The sequence below is a fragment of the Doryrhamphus excisus genome, linkage group LG5, assembly GCF_037039965.1.
Source record: "Doryrhamphus excisus strain RoL-2023G ecotype Guam linkage group LG5, RoL_Dexc_Guam_v1.1, whole genome shotgun sequence".
In the NCBI taxonomy this organism is placed as follows: Eukaryota; Metazoa; Chordata; class Actinopteri; order Syngnathiformes; family Syngnathidae; genus Doryrhamphus; species Doryrhamphus excisus.
In genome coordinates this window covers 6,431,094-6,448,905 of record NC_136361.1, presented here as the reverse complement: position 1 = coordinate 6,448,905, position 17,812 = coordinate 6,431,094, and the positions used below count along the sequence as shown (strand labels likewise).

The 17,812-nt window shown below is 35.9% G+C and overlaps 1 protein-coding gene across 3 annotated transcripts in view; it reads right to left on the bottom strand.

Moving 5' to 3' along the window:
- kcnh2b (potassium voltage-gated channel, subfamily H (eag-related), member 2b) overlaps window positions 1-17,812 on the bottom strand; it is a 365,920-nt gene that overhangs the window by 25,921 nt on the left and 322,187 nt on the right. For all 3 annotated transcript variants that reach the window (XM_058059603.2, XM_058059604.2, XM_058059605.2), the window contains 4 exons: window positions 9,537-9,716; window positions 7,976-8,079; window positions 7,760-7,898; window positions 2,532-2,686 (listed from right to left, as the gene is read on the bottom strand). In XM_058059603.2, coding sequence (XP_057915586.2) covers window positions 2,532-2,686; window positions 7,760-7,898; window positions 7,976-8,079; window positions 9,537-9,716 — 578 coding nt within the window. The remainder of the gene's footprint in view (window positions 1-2,531; window positions 2,687-7,759; window positions 7,899-7,975; window positions 8,080-9,536; window positions 9,717-17,812) is intronic.

The window sequence follows — 17,812 nt, the reverse complement described above, 5'->3', positions numbered from 1 at the left end:
TGCAAAACAAGAAGCTAGCCTATATTATGGGGCCAAAATCACGCCACATGAATTCAGCGTTAAGATAAATGTGCATAGTAAAAATCACATGGTGTCCTTTCATCACAACTGTTATCAGGTTTTCATGAACCTAACATTGTACAGTTATCTTTTTACATGTTTTTTTATGATTTTGAGTTTACATCAAATTAAAATGTTGACTCCCTTGTCAGTTTAGTAGTCCACAGGACGTGGAGAACGTGTCCTGTACTAGTCATGTGATGACATAGCTGGAGCAACTGCTTAATAAACTCTAGTTTAGTTAAACTAGTTACTGTTTTGGGGTTTGTAATCAGATTTTTTGATGGAAAAAGTTGAAGAATTATCAGTCAGTAGTTACCTGTTTGTTTTTTAAAACTCATTAATGATGTTTTCACAAAAGCACCAAATGAGAGATATGCACCAAATATCCACTTTTCAATTTTTCACCGCTATAACCCCATCCATCCTTCTCTATGTTCTTATTCCACTGCAGTTCATCCATCCAATGATCAATTTGATATACGCTTCATCTTGTTCAGGACCTGGAGCCTATCCCAGCTGACGGATTATACCATCTGCCACTCAGTCATAGCACTTGTGAAAGGGGACTTCACCCCTTCTACTTTTAGGATTTTATTCGGCTCAAATGCCTGAAAAAGTTTGAGTCAAAGTTAACGTAAAGCTCTTCTTGAACCATCTTTCAAAAGCTGACGTCTTAAGAGTCTTAGTGACGCTGACAAATAGGAGTTCGAATACACTAAAGAAGAAGGATTTTTATGTTTTCAGAAATACAGTGTATACTGCGAAAAAGTATAAATCAGTAATGGATTAAAAAATGCATAATTCGAACCTATTACCAAAAAATGCCATACAACACGTCTCACAAAGTGGACTTGCTGGTGTGTTTTGGATCATTGTCCTACTGCAGAACCCAAGTTGGTTTCAGCTTGAGGTCACCAACAAGATGGCAGGACATTTGACTTCAGGATTTTTTGGTAGACAGCAAATCTTCCAAGTCCTGAAGCAGCAAAACAGCCCCAGACCATTACACTACCTCCACCATATTTTCCCTTTGGGATCATCAAGATGTTGTCTGGCAAAATTGAGACCAGCATTAACGTTCTTTTTGTTCAGCATTGTTTTTTGTTGGTTCCAGGTCGATTTTATGGTGGAATCATGGACACTGACCTTAACCAACGTTTGGAAATGAGAACATTTTACGATTTAACAGGTGAGGCAGTCACTTTTTATGTAGATTTGGATACGTTTTACTTAAAAACTACATTTTGTGTTCAGGCTGCATGGCGGTCGAGTGGTTAGCGCACAGACCTCACAGCTAGGAGACCTGGGTTCAATTCCACCCTCGGCCATCTCTGTGTGGAGTTTGCATGTTCTCCCCGTGCATGAGTGGGTTTTCTCCGGGTACTCCGGTTTCCTCCCACATTCCAAAAACATGCTAGGTTAATTGGCGACTCCAAAACAGCAGTAAAACAGTAAAAACTGCTTTTTTACAAGTCAATAAAGTCAAAATATTACATGCTACAAAATCATAATACCAGGTCATTTCAATATCTTAGATTTAATGTTTTAAAAGTTGTAATTTAATGAGAAACAAAACAAAATAAAGTTGTCATTAGGTTTGGCAAAAAGGTATAATATAAAGTCAAAATATTATAGGAATGAAGTGATGTTTTATGAAAAGAAAATCTCCAAAGATTATCAATTGGGGAAAAATAGGGAAATAGCAAAAACTGAAGTTCATACTGATATGCTTTTTCACTTATAGCACAAAGCTGCAATGCAGTTTTTTTATATATATAACTTATTTGCATATCTACATGTGTTGGTGTAAATGTATATCAAATTGACCCTTTCATTTTTCAGTATATGGCCCTCAATAAAAGTTTGGACACCCATGATTTAATAGGATGTCATATATTGTAGATGAACTGTTTGTACTTATTGAAAGAGTTCATATCAAACAAACCTTTAAATTTAACAAGCCTTGAGCCTTTAAATTGCTTTGGATGGCCTGATGTGATGTATTTGTCATAATCGCAAAAATGCTAGTAAGATGCTCGATAAATGTTTATCAAATATAAATTATTATCAAATATACCGTATTTTACGGACTCTAAATCACACCCTTGTTTCCTCCTACATTCCAAAAACATGCTAGGTTAATTGGCGACTCCAAATGGTCCATAGGTATGAATGTGAGTGTGAATGGTTGTTTGTCTATATGTGCCCTGTGATTGGCTGGCCACCAGTCCAGGGTGTACCCCGCCTCTCGCCTGAAGTCAGCTGGGATAGGCTCCAGCAACCCCCGCGACCCTCGTGAGGATAAGCGGTAGAAAATGAATGAATAAATTTTGTATTCAATTGGCTGGTTTAGTTGATCCACTTTTGTAGATTACCACCATGATGTGCAGGTTTACCAGTAAGTATTGCTGACGTGTGCACGTTCATTGCATGTGATGGTGCATGGGGTGGTTGTGAGGGTGTTGTACCAGATGCAGGCCAGCCAGTGAGCAATGAGGGCAAAGGTGCACATGAGGAGGAAGAGCACGGCTGCGCCGTATTCTGAATAGCGGTCCAATTTTCGGGCTACGCGGACCAGTCGTAGTAGACGAGCCGTTTTCAGCAGGCCGATCAGAGTGGTGGTCTGAAAGGAGGAAAAGACACGAGGTCAGAAGAAAGATTAGATTGATGACCTAATCTGACATCTAACCGATGGTTATGGTCGAATGGTCAACGAAATATGAGCCTTATAGGGAGTAATTACTATGAAAGTAAATAAAAACATGCATAAATAGAAGAAAAGTATCGTATTTTCTGGACTATAAGTCTCCGGAGTATAAGTCGCACAATGCCAAAAATGCATAATTAGGTAGAAAAAAACATACATAAGTCGTACTGGAGTATAATTCGCATTTTTTGCGGGTAATTTATTTTACAAACTACTTGACCAAAACAGACATTACAACATCTTGGAAGGCAAGTTCTAATATTAATAAAAGAATAGAGAACAGGCTGAATAGATGTAAGATATGCTAACACAATGCTTATTCAGCTACACAAAAAATAAACATGAACAGAAAAGGTGTCCAGTGTTTATGTAACATAAATTGTTTTTTAATTTTAAAACAGAATATTTCAATGTTGAACAAAGCAAAATTAGTTCTCAATCAGAAATCACTCCACACTCTTTATTGCTCTCTGGTTCTACCATATCTTACTTATTGTGTGGAAATATGGGCTAATAACTATAAAAGCAATCTTCACTCGCTAAATGTACTGCAAAAAAGGTCAGTAAGGATAATTCATAATGCCGCCTACAGAGAACATACTAACTCCTTATTTCTAAAATCACAAATACTTCAACTTGCTGATATAGATATAGCTAAAATAATGCATAAGGCTAAAAATAAATTTGAAACACTTATATGCTAGGACTATGTTAAAAAGCCATAGCATTTCAGTATGTGGAATCAAACTATGGAATGGATTGAGTAAGGAACTCAAACAATGCACAACGATGAGACAATTCAAGAAACAATACAAGCAGTAATTAAAATTAAAATTGATAAAAAAATAAATAAAAAACTTAAATATTAGGAAAGCAGGAAGTGAACAAATGTAACAGTTACTAATTGTAAAAGTACCAGATGGAAGCGTAGGATTTAATAAGCTTTGCTTCTTCCTACTTACATGTGGAACATGTAAGTCTTCTTTGAGAACATTGTGATATTCAACAGGTAGGTTTTAGTGTATCCATATATATTGAAATACCACTTATTTCTGTGATACTCAAGCAAATAGGAAGCAGAACATGGTATCCTTTGATTTGGTCGGTACCGATATCCATCCCTACTAACCAACGGCATACTAAAAGTCAACTCAGAACTCCTGACATCACTTCCTGTCTGCCTCCCATTTAACTCCCCTTGAACCGGAACACATTTACAGCAACACATATGCGCACTTGTCTGATTTTCTTCTATTCCCACTGGGTAATAAGAGCGTAAAGGTGACTATATGGGCAGGTCACCTAGCCAAGTTTCCGTCAGGACTACATCTGTGACTACAGATATAGTTTACCACCACCGGTGTGTGACTGAGTAGCGAAGGAATGCTTTGTTCACTTCATTGTGAAATGCTATGAAAAGCGCTACATGAAAAAATGTATTGTAGAAAACTGTCAACATGTTTTCAATTTAGGACATTTTTTCGGAAACACTGCATATGCATGGATACACGTTTACATTTGCAGTAACTAACATTAAGGTTAGATCCATTGCAGTAACTGAAAGTGTAAGTGAAAACGACAAGGGTGATAATTAATGACGGGGGTGTGTGTGAAAGAGGCGAGGAGGAACGGGTTCACGTGGAGTCAGTAAGCAAGGGACCCTCTGAGGATGCGTCCTAATGAGAAGGAAAAGCACTGATGCCGAGGATGATTGAGTCACTCCGCACAGCAGCTCTGCCCACGGTAAATCTAAGTGGTACTTAATCTCCGCTTAATGGCATTTATATAAGTTTGAATATCAGCATATGTTATTTATTGCATTTTCACGGGAAAGGGTGATGCTCCCCAACATTTTAATAGTGCTTGGGTAAACTCCTTTCTGTCATGCTGTCCAGAAACAGCCACTGAGCCGAGAAATTGCAGATTATCCTCAGTATACAGTTATTTCGTTATTTACTGTGAGGACAAACACATTTCTAGTCACACACACACAGAAGTACTCTGCCAGTAAAATACAGTGCAAACTATTTATGGGGTTTGGCATAAAACTGAAACCAAAACTAGCCATTCCTTGCATATTTTAGTCATACTTTTTTCATAGTTTGGCTGTTCCTGCGACTTATACTCCAAAGAGACTTATGGTAATGGTAATGGTTTAATTTAATTTGAACATGCATCAGATTACAATTGAATGCATCACATAATCAGTTCACAGTTCCACATGTCCAAAAGGAGTAGGAAGAAGCAAAGCTTATTAAATCCTACCCCTCCATCTGGTACTTTTACAATCAGTAACTGTTACATTTGTTCGCTTCCTGCTTTCCTGATATAATTAAAATTTTTAACTTTTTAATTTTTTTAATGTTTTAATTTTTTTAATTTTTTTAATTATTTAATTTTTTTAATTTTTAATTTTTTAATTTTTTAATTTTTTTATTTTTGTCGTGTATCAAAGTACGAGGTAATATGACCATACAATGACATAATGGGTAGCATAGTAACTGTCTATATATATATATATATATATATATATATATATATATATATATATATATATATATATATATATATATATATACAGTGAAGAAAATAAGTATTTGAACACCCTGCTATTTTGCTATTTCTCCCACTTAGAAATCATGGAGGGGTCTGAAATTTTCATCGTAGGTGCATGTCCACTGTGAGAGAGATAAACTAAAAAGAAAAATCCAGAAATCACAATGCATGATTTTTTAACAATTTATTTGTGTGATACAGCTGCAAATAAGTATTTGAACACCTGAGAAAATGAATGTTAATATTTGGTACAGTAGCCTTTGTTTGCTATTACAGAGGTCAAACGTTTCCTGTAGTTTTTCACCAGGTTTGCACACACTGCAGGAGGGATCTTGGCCCACTCCTCCACACAGATCTTCTCTAGATCAGTCAGGTTTCTGGGCTGTCGCTGAGAAACACGGAGTTTGAGCTCCCTCCAAAGATTTTCGATTGGGTTCAGGTCTGGAGACTGGCTGGGCCATGCTAGAACCTTGATATGCTTCTTACGGAGCCACTCCTTGGTTTTCCTGGCTGTGTGCTTCGGGTCGTTGTCGTGTTGGAAGACCCAGCCACGACCCATCTTCAATGCTCTGACAGAGGGAAGGAGGTTGTTCCCCAAAATCTCACAATACACGGCCCCAGTCATCCTCTCTTTAATGCAGTGCACTCGTCCTGTCCCATGTGCAGAAAAACACCCCCAAAGCATGATGCTACCACCCCCATGCTTCACAGTAGGGATGGTGTTCTTCGGATTGTACTCTTCATTCTTCTTCCTCCAAACACGCTTATTGGAATTATGACCAAAAAGTTCTATTTTGGTCTCATCTGACCATAAAACTTTCTCCCATGACTCCTCTGTATCATCCAAATGGTCATATGCAAACTTAAGACGGGCCTTGACATGTGCTGGTTTAAGCAGGGGAACCTTTCGTGCCATGCATGATTTCACATCATGACGTCTTAGTGTATTACCTACAGTAACCTTGGAAACGGTGGTCCCAGCTCTTTTCAGGTCATTGACCAAGTCCTGTCGTGTAGTTCTGGGCTGATTCCTCACCTTTCTTAGAATCATTGAGACCCCACGAGGTGATATCTTGCATGGGGCTCCACTCCGATTGAGATTGACCGTCATGTTTAGCTTCTTCCATTTTCTAATGATAGCTCCAACAGTGGACCTTTTTTCACCAAGCTGCTTGGTAATTGCTCCGTAGCCCTTTCCAGCCTTGTGGAGGTGTACAATTTTGTCTCTGGTGTCTTTGGACAGCTCTTTGGTCTTCGCCATGTTACAAGTTAAAGTCTTACTGATTGTCTGGGGTGGACAGGTGTCTTTATGCAGCTAACGACCTCAAACAGGTGCATCTGATTCAGGATGATACATGGAGTGCAGGTGGACTTCTAATGGGCAGACTAACAGGTCTTTCAGGGTCAGAATTCTAGATGATACACAGGTGTTCAAATACTTATTTGCAGCTGTATCACACAAATAAATTGTTAAAAAATCATGCATTGTGATTTCTGGATTTTTCTTTTTAGTTTATCTCTCTCACAGTGGACATGCACCTACGATGAAAATTTCAGACCCCTCCATGATTTCTAAGTGGGAGAAATAGCAAAATAGCAGGGTGTTCAAATACTTATTTTCTTCACTGTATATATATATATATATATATATATATCACATCATGACTGGTTGAAGACTCTTCATCCTTGTATTTAGCAAACTGCTTGTATTGTTTCTTGAATTGTCTCATCGTTGTGCATTGTTTGAGTTCCTTACTCAATCCATTCCATAGTTTGATTCCACATACTGAAATGCTATGGCTTTTTAACGTAGTCCTAGCATATAAGCAACAGGGGTTCCCAAACTTTACCGACTCTGGGCCCACTTGAAAATCTAAAAAATAAATGGTACATAGACGAAATGCTGTGTTTCTTTTATTTTTATTTTTATTTTTATTTTTATTTTTATTTTTATTTTTATTTTTATTTTTATTTTTATTTTTATTTTTATTTTTATTTTTATTTTTATTTCATTTTTATTTTTTTTTTATTTTTTTATCTATTTATTTACCTATTTATCTATTTATCTATTTATCTATTTATCTATTTATCTATTTATCTATTTATCTATTTATCTATTTACTTATTATTTTCATTATTATTATTTTTATAAAGATTCAGGATTGAAAGAAAGCAGGGAGATAAAGGAAGCCCAAACTTTTAATTGAATTAATTCTCATTCTTTTTATTATTGCATTCAAAACTGAAAAGCTACGTTCCAATCATAAACTGTATAAGGTTCCTAAAATATAGTGACAGGTCAATAACACTCAATAGGTTATTAATTAGGCCTATAAGTATTTTTTTTAATCATGCAATAAATATTTTACAATAAAAATAATTGAACATCTCAACATCTCCCCTTCCTTCCCCCCTCTCTCCAGTGTGGCGTACCTCCTCTCCACTGCGATAAATGAGAAGATCAAAGGGAATGGCGGCCACCATGTCAATGAGGAACCAGCCTTTAAAGTAGTGCACGGCGATACGAACCGGGTGGCTCACCACCTCATCGTTGGAGTTGACATACGTGGTCCTGTGAAGAAGAAATCGGTCACAACCAAAACGACACGGGTTGCACGACAGTAACTGCTGGTCAGATGTCATTTAGACCTGAAGTTGATGAGGATGTCGATAATGAACATAATGTCCACTATGAGGTCCACCACATTGAGAGGAGAACACGAATAACCACATCGCTGCATGGCTGCTTCTTCCTGAGATGAAAGGATGATAGAAAAAGACGAGAAGATCATTATCAGGCTGCTAAAATTAGAGGACAGATCTCAAGAGTCTACCGCCCGCAGGTAGGTGAACATACACGATCTGGACAACAATACTGGGTCACCAAATACATTTTGACAAAAGGTTCCATATCCAAAATAATTTATACTCTATATACAGTTGAGATGCAATTATCTGTGGATTTTTTTTTACTTTATTTTTTCATTTTTTTTAAACAAAACGTCAACATTAATACAAACAAACTCAAAAAAAAAAACAGTTTACAAGTTAGTTATTTCACATTCCCTGTCATGGTGCAATTTGACTCATTTCCTTGGTTTCTGTCCGTGAACCGTGTCCACAGATTTAGAGTGGTTCATACCCGGTATGTTCACTCAAAATTTAGAGTGGTTCATTCCCGGTATGTTCACTCAAAATTTAGAGTGGTTCATACACGGTATGTTCACTCAAAATTTAGAGTGGTTCATACCCGGTATGTTCACTCAAAATTTAGAGTGGTTCATTCCCGGTATGTTCACTAAAAATTTCGAGTGGTTCATACTCGGTATGTTCACTCAAAATTTTGAGTGGCTCATACCCGGTATGTTCACTCAAAATTTAGAGTGGTTCATACCCGGTATGTTCACTCAAAATTTTGAGTGGTTCATTCCCGGTATGTTCACTCAAAATTTAGAGTGGTTCATACCCGGTATGTTCACTCTAAATTTTGAGTGGTTTATTCCCGGTATGTTCACTCAAAATTTTGAGTGGTTCATTCCCGGTATGTTCACTCAAAATTTTGAGTGGTTCATTCCCGGTATGTTCACTAAAAATTTTGAGTGGTTCATTCCCGGTATGTTCACTAAAAATTTTGAGTGGTTCATACTCGGTATGTTCACTCAAAATTTTGAGTGGCTCATACCCGGTATGTTCACTCAAAATTTAGAGTGGTTCATACCCGGTATGTTCACTCAAAATTTAGAGTGGTTCATTCCCGGTATGTTCACTCAAAATTTAGAGTGGTTCATTCCCGGTATGTTCACTAAAAATTTTGAGTGGTTCATACTCGGTATGTTCACTCAAAATTTTGAGTGGCTCATACCCGGTATGTTCACTCAAAATTTAGAGTGGTTCATACCCGGTATGTTCACTCAAAATTTTGAGTGGTTCATTCCCGGTATGTTCACTCAAAATTTAGAGTGGTTCATACCCGGTATGTTCACTCTAAATTTTGAGTGGTTTATTCCCGGTATGTTCACTCAAAATTTTGAGTGGTTCATTCCCGGTATGTTCACTCAAAATTTTGAGTGGTTCATTCCCGGTATGTTCACTCAAAATTTAGAGTTGTTCATACCCGGTATGTTCATGTGTTAAAACAAACAACAAGGATGTAGATCACAATTCTGTGCTCAATCCAGAATGCCACATCCCGAGCATGACCCACACCTACCATGTCATTCAGGAGGAAAGCGGCCGAGTAAGGTGTCAGAATGGCGGTGTAGATGACCAGCAGCAGGATAAGCCAATCCCAGACCGCCTTGAAGGGGCTATAGTGCAATACTGTCCAACTGTGGATGCGAGGAGCTTGAAGCTTGTATTCCGGCAACACATCGGCGCCCAGAGACAGAACCTGGACAGAAAGGTAGACCAAGAAAATCATCACAAACAATCAAAAGTAGGCAGCACTGAAAAACACATTGAGGCATGAGCACCAACATGAACAATCCCTTACACACACACACACACACACACACACACATATTGATTGGTGGTAATGTGCATACAAAAGAAAAGTTCCATATTAAAACTCACGCAGGGAATACAATTTCATTATTATGGTGCACAATTGCTTTATGGCCACTAATATATTCAAGCATCTGCACTTGCAGGAATGAATCCGTGACAGGCATGAGGGGAGCTTGTGTCTCGCTGCCTAATAGAATCAAACAATGAACCCCAGAAGCTTGGCTAAGGCCGGAAGAATACCGAGCATCAGAATGCATTTTTGACACAACACACACACACACACACACAGTCAGCCAAATCCTGCTGGATTGTTCACAATGTAATGTTCACAAGGGTACATTTTTTATTGTAGCGAGATAGTGTTATGCAAATTTCACTGCTGCCCGTGTTTCAAAATGAACATCACGCATAAAAATATTGCAACGCAACTGAAATGCGACCTTAAGTCCCTCACAACACGTCTTCATTGTGTACAATTTCAAAGCTCATTCAAAAGAAAGCATTTTCTAAAAGTTTACTTCAGTTTTCCAACATACTCTTGTATGTTACCCAAACCCACTCGGTTTGCCCTCTAGTTGTAGTGTGTCATTCTGCAGACACAATCGCCCAGGCCAAGCCAGACCAGCTGAGAAACATAGTCTCTCTTACATGTCTAGGGTCTTCCCTGAGGCCTCCTCCAGGTCTAAAATGCTCCCAAAGGAAGGTGATCCACTCTAAATTTTGAGTGAACAACCCAGGAATGAACCACTCTAAATTTTGCGTGAACATACTGGGTACAAACCAGTCTAAATTTTGAGTGAACGTACTGGGTATGAACCACTCTAAATTTTGAGTGAACATACCGGGAATGAACCACTCTAAATTTTGAGTGAACATACCGCGTATGAACCGCTCTAAATTTTGAGTGAACATACCGGGTATAAACCGCTCTAAAAATTTTGAGTGAACATACAGGGAATGAACCACTCTAAATTTTGAGTGAGCATACCGGGTATGAAGCACTCAAATTTTTGAGTGAACAGACCTGGTATGAACCAGTCTAAATTTTGAGTGAACATACCGGGAATGAACCACTCTAAAATTTGAGTGAACATACCGGGAATGAACCACTCTAAAATTTGAGTGAACATACCAGGAATGAACCACTCTAAAATTTGAGTGAACATACCAGGTATGAACCACTCTAAATTTTGAGTGAACATACCGGGTATGAACCACTTTAAATTTTGAGTGAACACACCGGGTATGAACCACTCTAAATTTTGAGTGAACATACCGAGTATGAACCTCTCTAAATTTTGAGTGACCATACCGGGTATGAACCGCTCTAAATTTTGAGTGAACATACCGGGTATGAACCGCTCTAAATTTTGAGTGAACATACCGGGAATTAACCGCTCTAAATTTTGAGTGAACATACCGGGTATGAACTTCTCTAAATTTTGGGTGAACATACAAATATGAGACACTCTAAATTTTGAGTGAACATACCGGGTATGAGCCATTCAAAATTTTGAGTGAACATAACTGGAATGAACCACTCTAAATTTTGAGTGAACATACCGGGAATGAACCACTCTAAATTTTAAGTGAACATACCGGGAATGAACCACTCTAAATTTTGAGTGAAAATACCAGGTATGAGCCACTCTAAATTTTGAGTGAACACACTGGGTATGAACCATTCTAAATTTTGAGTGAACATACCGCATATGAACATGTGGTTTAGAGTGAAATTTAGAGTGAACATACCTCGTATGTTCACTCTAAATTTAGAGTGATTGACCTTCCTTTGGGAGCATTTTAGACCTCTAGGAGGCCTCAGGGATTAATGCAGGCACATTTTTTTTAGAATGTCCCCCTCCCAAAAAAAATAAAAAAACATTCTGCACTTCTTTTTACAGCCCTTTCTCTTCTTTCATGAGCTAAATGGTATAGGTGACTTTTTACTCTTTCAATCTATCCATCCATCCGATGCATCACAAATAATAAAAAGCCCTCTAAGATATATGCTTGATTATGGCTGTCTTAGCAATACAATATTTTCCAACATCTCCCCATATCATGGAGTTGGCAGTCTACTGAATTGAATCCCCACTCTGGCATTGAACCCTGAAGATGATGTGATGTATTCCGTCTGCATTTAACGAGCCCACGTCACTATTGTCTGAAATTGCTCTGCTTAGCAGGCAATTAAACATTGATTAAACTCGACACGCAACCATTACTCAAGTCTCGTTTGTCATGTTACGCTGTCGATACCGGTGGAAAGCTACATGACGATATAATTGCTTTTTAATCATTTCAACATTAAATAAGGACCTGGGCTCAAACTGTCGGCTCTATTTTATGGTGCTGCTGGATTTATGTGGTTGGAAAGGACGGAGGGGAAATTAACAATGGCAACACATAAATCATATTTAAATCAGATATGTCAGATGCTTAATTCCAATTAAAAGGCTTACCGAGATGACTGTGTATGTAGTACATAAAAAAAGTAAACTGTGATTGGTGGATGGCAAAGTTTAAACAGACTTTTTACTGATATGACCTTTTCAATTAAGCAATGTACAAACAAACATGGTTATTTTATAAAAATAAAAATTATTAAACACATCTTTTTTGGCCATTCCAGACCATTCATTCATTCATTTTCTACCGCTTATCCTCACGAGGGTTGCGGGGAGTGCTGGAGCCTATCCCAGCTGTCTTCGGGCGAGAGGTGAGGTAACCCTGGACTGGTCGCCAGTCAATCACAGGGCACATATATGTAGACAAACAACCATTCACACTCACATTCATACCTATGGACAATTTGGAGCCGCCAATTAACCTAGCATGTTTTTGGAATGTGGGAGGAAACCGGAGTACCCAGAGAAAACCCACGCATGCACGGGGAGAACATGCAAACTCCACACAGATATGGCAGAGGGTGGGATTGAACTCGGGTCTCCTAGCTGTGAGGTCTGTGCGCTAACCACTCGACCGCCGTGCAGCCTCAAGCATAAAAATAGTGAACAAAAAGTATGTAGTATTCTAGACTGGTCGCTAGATGTCTGTCAATCATGTTGAATTGATGGCCAGAACAACAGGCTTTTATTGCAGGTTTGAATGAACTCACAACAGCCAAAAAATGAAAATTCCCAAGACAAACACAAGCTATAACCCATGCCATGCTAAAGCTGCGCTAACCACTTGATCACCGTGCAGCCCGTATTGTGTTCTATGGCTATATAAACATGGAGCCTACCAAAAGATTCTTTAGTAATCAGCAGTAGAGCATAGGTAAGTTTCAGGAAAATATCAGTTCCCAACTAAAAAGGGACAAAACCAGCTTTTTGTGAAAAACTTTTGCACAAATATTTGTTGCTTTTTTTTCAGCAGCTGTGATTTGGGAAAAATCCAGCGAATCAAGGTGAATATGAAGTAATATGAAGTAATTCAACGCTATTTAATAATAATAAATATGAAACCAATGTAAATTTAATATCCGATTTATTCTGCACATTTTCTATCGAGGGCTGCACAGCAGGCGACTGTTTAGTACGCAGACCTCACAGGTAATTAAAAAAAAAAGTTGTAATTTTACAGGAATAAACTAAAAAAATAAAATAACATAATTTTATGTCGACTCCAAATTGTCCATTGGTATGAATGTGAGTGTGAATGGTTGTTTGTCTATATATTTTTTTGTAATATTATTATATTAGTTGTAATATTTTGAGAAACAAACAAAATAATGATTAAAGTTGTAATTTTTGGAAAATTGGGTGCAGAAAAATGTATAATATATATTATGGGAATAAATTATAAATGACAATTATAAAACAGCTGTACTTTTATGAGAATAAAGTCAAAATATTATGATACAAAGGTCACATTCTAACAAAAAAAGTTGTAATTTTACAGGAATAAACTAAAGAATAAAAAATAAAATAACATCATTTTATGGGGACTCCAAATTGTCCATAGGTATTAATGCGAGTGTGAATGGTTGTTTGTCTATATTTTTTCATGTTGTAATATTATGAGAAACAAACAAATTAACGATTAAAGTTGTCATTTTTTGAAAATTGGGTGCAAAAAAATGTATTATATATATTATGGGAATAAATTATAAATGAAAATTATAAAACAGCTGTACTTTTATGAGAATAAAGTCAAAATATTACAAGGAAAAGGTCACATTCTAACAAAAAAAAGTTATAATTTTACAGGAATAAACTAACAAATTAAAAATAAAATAACATAATTTTATGGCAACTCCAAATTGTCCATAGGTATGAATGTGAGTGTGAATGGTTGTTTGTCTATATGTGCCCTGTGATTGGCTGGCCACCAGTCCAGGGTGTACCCTGACCTCTTGCCTGAAGGCTCCAGCACCCCCGTGACCCTTGTGAGCATAAGTGGTAGAAAATGAGGGGGGGGATATTCGATTTATTCTGCACATTTTCTATCGATGTGTAACCACACAGACCAAAAACCCAACTTCCAGCGAACCGACTGCGAGAAAAGACAGCATGTGTTCTTGTCCAGAATAACTTCAAATGTGGACATGACTGAACTAAAAGTATTTTGCAGACTTTCACATAAACTACATAAGCACAGACAACTTTTATTTGATGTCTTAAAATAAAAAAGTAGAAAGACGTAGAATAGAGTGACCCTACATCACCTTTGGGTTCAGCTATTTGTCGTCACATGGGGGTTTTTATTCAACATGACACTGAGTCTGCTCAAAAAGTGTGAGCGGCTCTCAGAGGGGAGCAGAAGGAAGGGGGGGGGGTCAGGTGGGGGGGGGGTGAGGATAACGGCAGCTGAAGGCACTGAGACAGCGTGCTTCCATCTAACTGCTGATGTTGCACTTTGAAAAGCTTGGTGTGAACTCCAAAAATAGAAGTTACTCATGCAAGGAAAAAAACACCAAAACATTCATTGATGTTTTTTGTCAGACAGTAATTAGTTTAGGAGTAATTCAAGCGTCTTTTACAAATAGAGGAATGATACTTGCTAAGTTTTAGCTTTAAAATGATGCTAGGGTTCACATTAGTGCTTGCTTGTTTTTACTGTTCACTGTATTTGAATTCTGTTCAATTTTTTCAAAAATGGTTTGGTTGAGTTTTTAGCTGACATTCTTCTACTTCCATTCATGTAAAACAGGGGTCTCAAACTCAATTTATCTGGGGGCCACTGAAGCTAGGGTCTGGGTGAGGCTGGGCCGCATCAGGTTTAAAAAAACAACAAAAAAACACATTTTTAAAAAAAAATAAATAATAATAATAAAAAAAAACTGTCTTCAAAGCTTTTGCTTCTGCTATGCTCTACACTTTTTCAGTGTTTTGGTTCCGGTTTTCCACAAGAAAAGCTCTGAAAAAATTCCACTGTTCTAAAATATATTAATTTTGTATTTTTCTACACAAAATAATATGGAAAAAATAAATAAAATAAAAAAAATTAAATTAATCAGTAATAAAAAATTAAAATAATAAAAAATCGTAATAAAATAATAAAACAACAAATAAAAAAAAACTTAAGACACAAAATAAGATGGAAAAAATAAATAAAATAAATAAATAAAATAAATCAGTAATAAAAAATTTAAATAATAAAAAACGTAATAAAATAATAAAACAGCAAATAAAAAAACTTAAGACACAAAATAAGATGGAAAAAATAAATGAAATAAATAAATAAAATAAATGAGTAATAAAAAATTTAAATAATAAAAAACGTAATAAAATAATAAAACAGCAAATAAAAAAACTTAAGACACAAAATAAGATGTAAAAATAAATAAATAAATAAATAAAATAAACCAGTAATACAAAATTAAAATAATAAAAAAACGTAATAAAATAATAAAACAGCAAATAAAAAAACTCAAGACACAAAATAAGTTGGAAAAATAAATGAAATAAATAAATAAAATAAATCAGTAATAAAAAATTTAAATAATGAAAAAAACGTAATAAAATAATAAAACAGCAAATAAAAAAAACTTAAGACACAAAATAAGATGGAAAAAATAAATGAAATGAATAAATAAAATAAATCAGTAATAAAAAATTAAAATAATAAAAAACGAAATAAAATAACAAAACAGCAAATAAAAAAACTTAAGACACAAAATAAGATGGAAAAAATAAATTAAGTAAATAAATAAAATAAATCAGTAATATAAAATTAAAATAATAAAAAACATAATAAAATAATAAAACAGCAAATAAAAAAACGTAAGAAACCACATATAGTTATTATTATTATTATTATTATTATTATTATTATTATTATTATTATTATTATTATTATTATTATTATTATTATTATTATTATTATTATTATATTAAATAGTATATTATTTAATAATATAATATTAAATACCGTATTTTCCGGACTATAAGTCACACTTTTTTTCATAGGTTGGCTGTTCCTGGGACTTATACTCCAGAGCGCCTTATAAATGAAAAAACTGTTTATTTTTATTCACATAAACACTTCTTACAGCCCTTTTTCTGTTCCTGTTTATGTTTTGTGTATCTGAATAAGCATTGTGTTAGCATATCTTACATCTATTCAGCCTGTTCTCTATTCTTTTATTAATGTTAGAACTTGCCTTCCAAGATGACGTAATGTCTGTTTTGGTCAAGTAGTTTGGAAAATAAATTACCTGCAAAAATGCGACTTATACTCCAGTGCGAATTATGTATGTTTTTTTAGACTGAATTATGCATTTTTGGCATTGTGCGACTTATACTATGGAGTGGCTTATAGTCCAGATTTTTTTTTTTTCCACAAAAATATTTTTGTAATACTCGGTTAAGCATTTGCAAGAATAAGAATATTTGTTAAAAATATGGACCACTATTACGACGACATCTCGACTTTTGATTGAGAAAGTGAAACAAAGGATTTCAGGAATATATGAGCTGAAATAAGAGACTGAAATAAAACAAAACCAGTACCAATGTATGTACCTTAAAGTGCTAAAGGGGTGCACCAGCTGTCAATCTTACTTTGTGTCTGCTCACACTGCCTATTCATTATTTAATGATATTTTCTCTAAAACACCCAATACGCCTTTTTTTCGCCTGGAAAGCCTCTGCAAACATGGTCAATATTTCAGAAATAGCAACTGGTCAATAATTTATACACAGTCAAACACCACTGCTCATTCAGGCCTGGACTCGCTATTAGAAAAATCTCATTCCAGCATGAAGAACATACATTTTTTAGAAGCCTTCCAATTTAATTTCTACTGTAAACATACCAGCCTGTGATGCTTACTTTGGAAAGCAATTCAGCTCATCTGTTTGATAACCGTTTAATAATGCAAAATGAAATCATGTCAGGTCTGTATGTGGGCCTCGTTGGGGAATTGAGCCAATACGCAGACCGACGCCACAAACATGAGACGCTAAAGTTGACTGTATATGTGAATATATTAGAATGTCGTACGCACTCACCCATACACTTCGTTTTGTGTCGTGGTTACAACACACAGTTATACCTCACCATTTTGTTGATTTACTCTTACGTTTTTTTTATAGACTTATAAATTATGGCTATTATTAATTTTCAAAAACATGTCATTGAGAAAACTCATTCAAACAGAAAACACACAATGCTAACATGTGAGTCTGTTATGCTTATGTATGTCTAATGTGTCTTATTTCCTGTTATTATTATGTACATATGTACTGTATTGGGTAATAAGAATGTAAAGGGGACTATAGGGTTGTTATTTGATGTCTAGAGTGCTCTAATGCTAAATATTTCAAAATATAAATAGTGTTTCAAACATACCATTTAAACCAGGGGTCTCAAACACGTGGCACGCGGGCCAAATGTGGCCCGCAGGACACTAGTTTGAGGCCCCCGCCTTGATATGAAAGTTTAATGTTAGTGCGGCCCGTGCAAGTCTGATATGGATGCTGTATGGTATCATGTACCCAGAAAAAAATATTACGTTTGATTAATGTT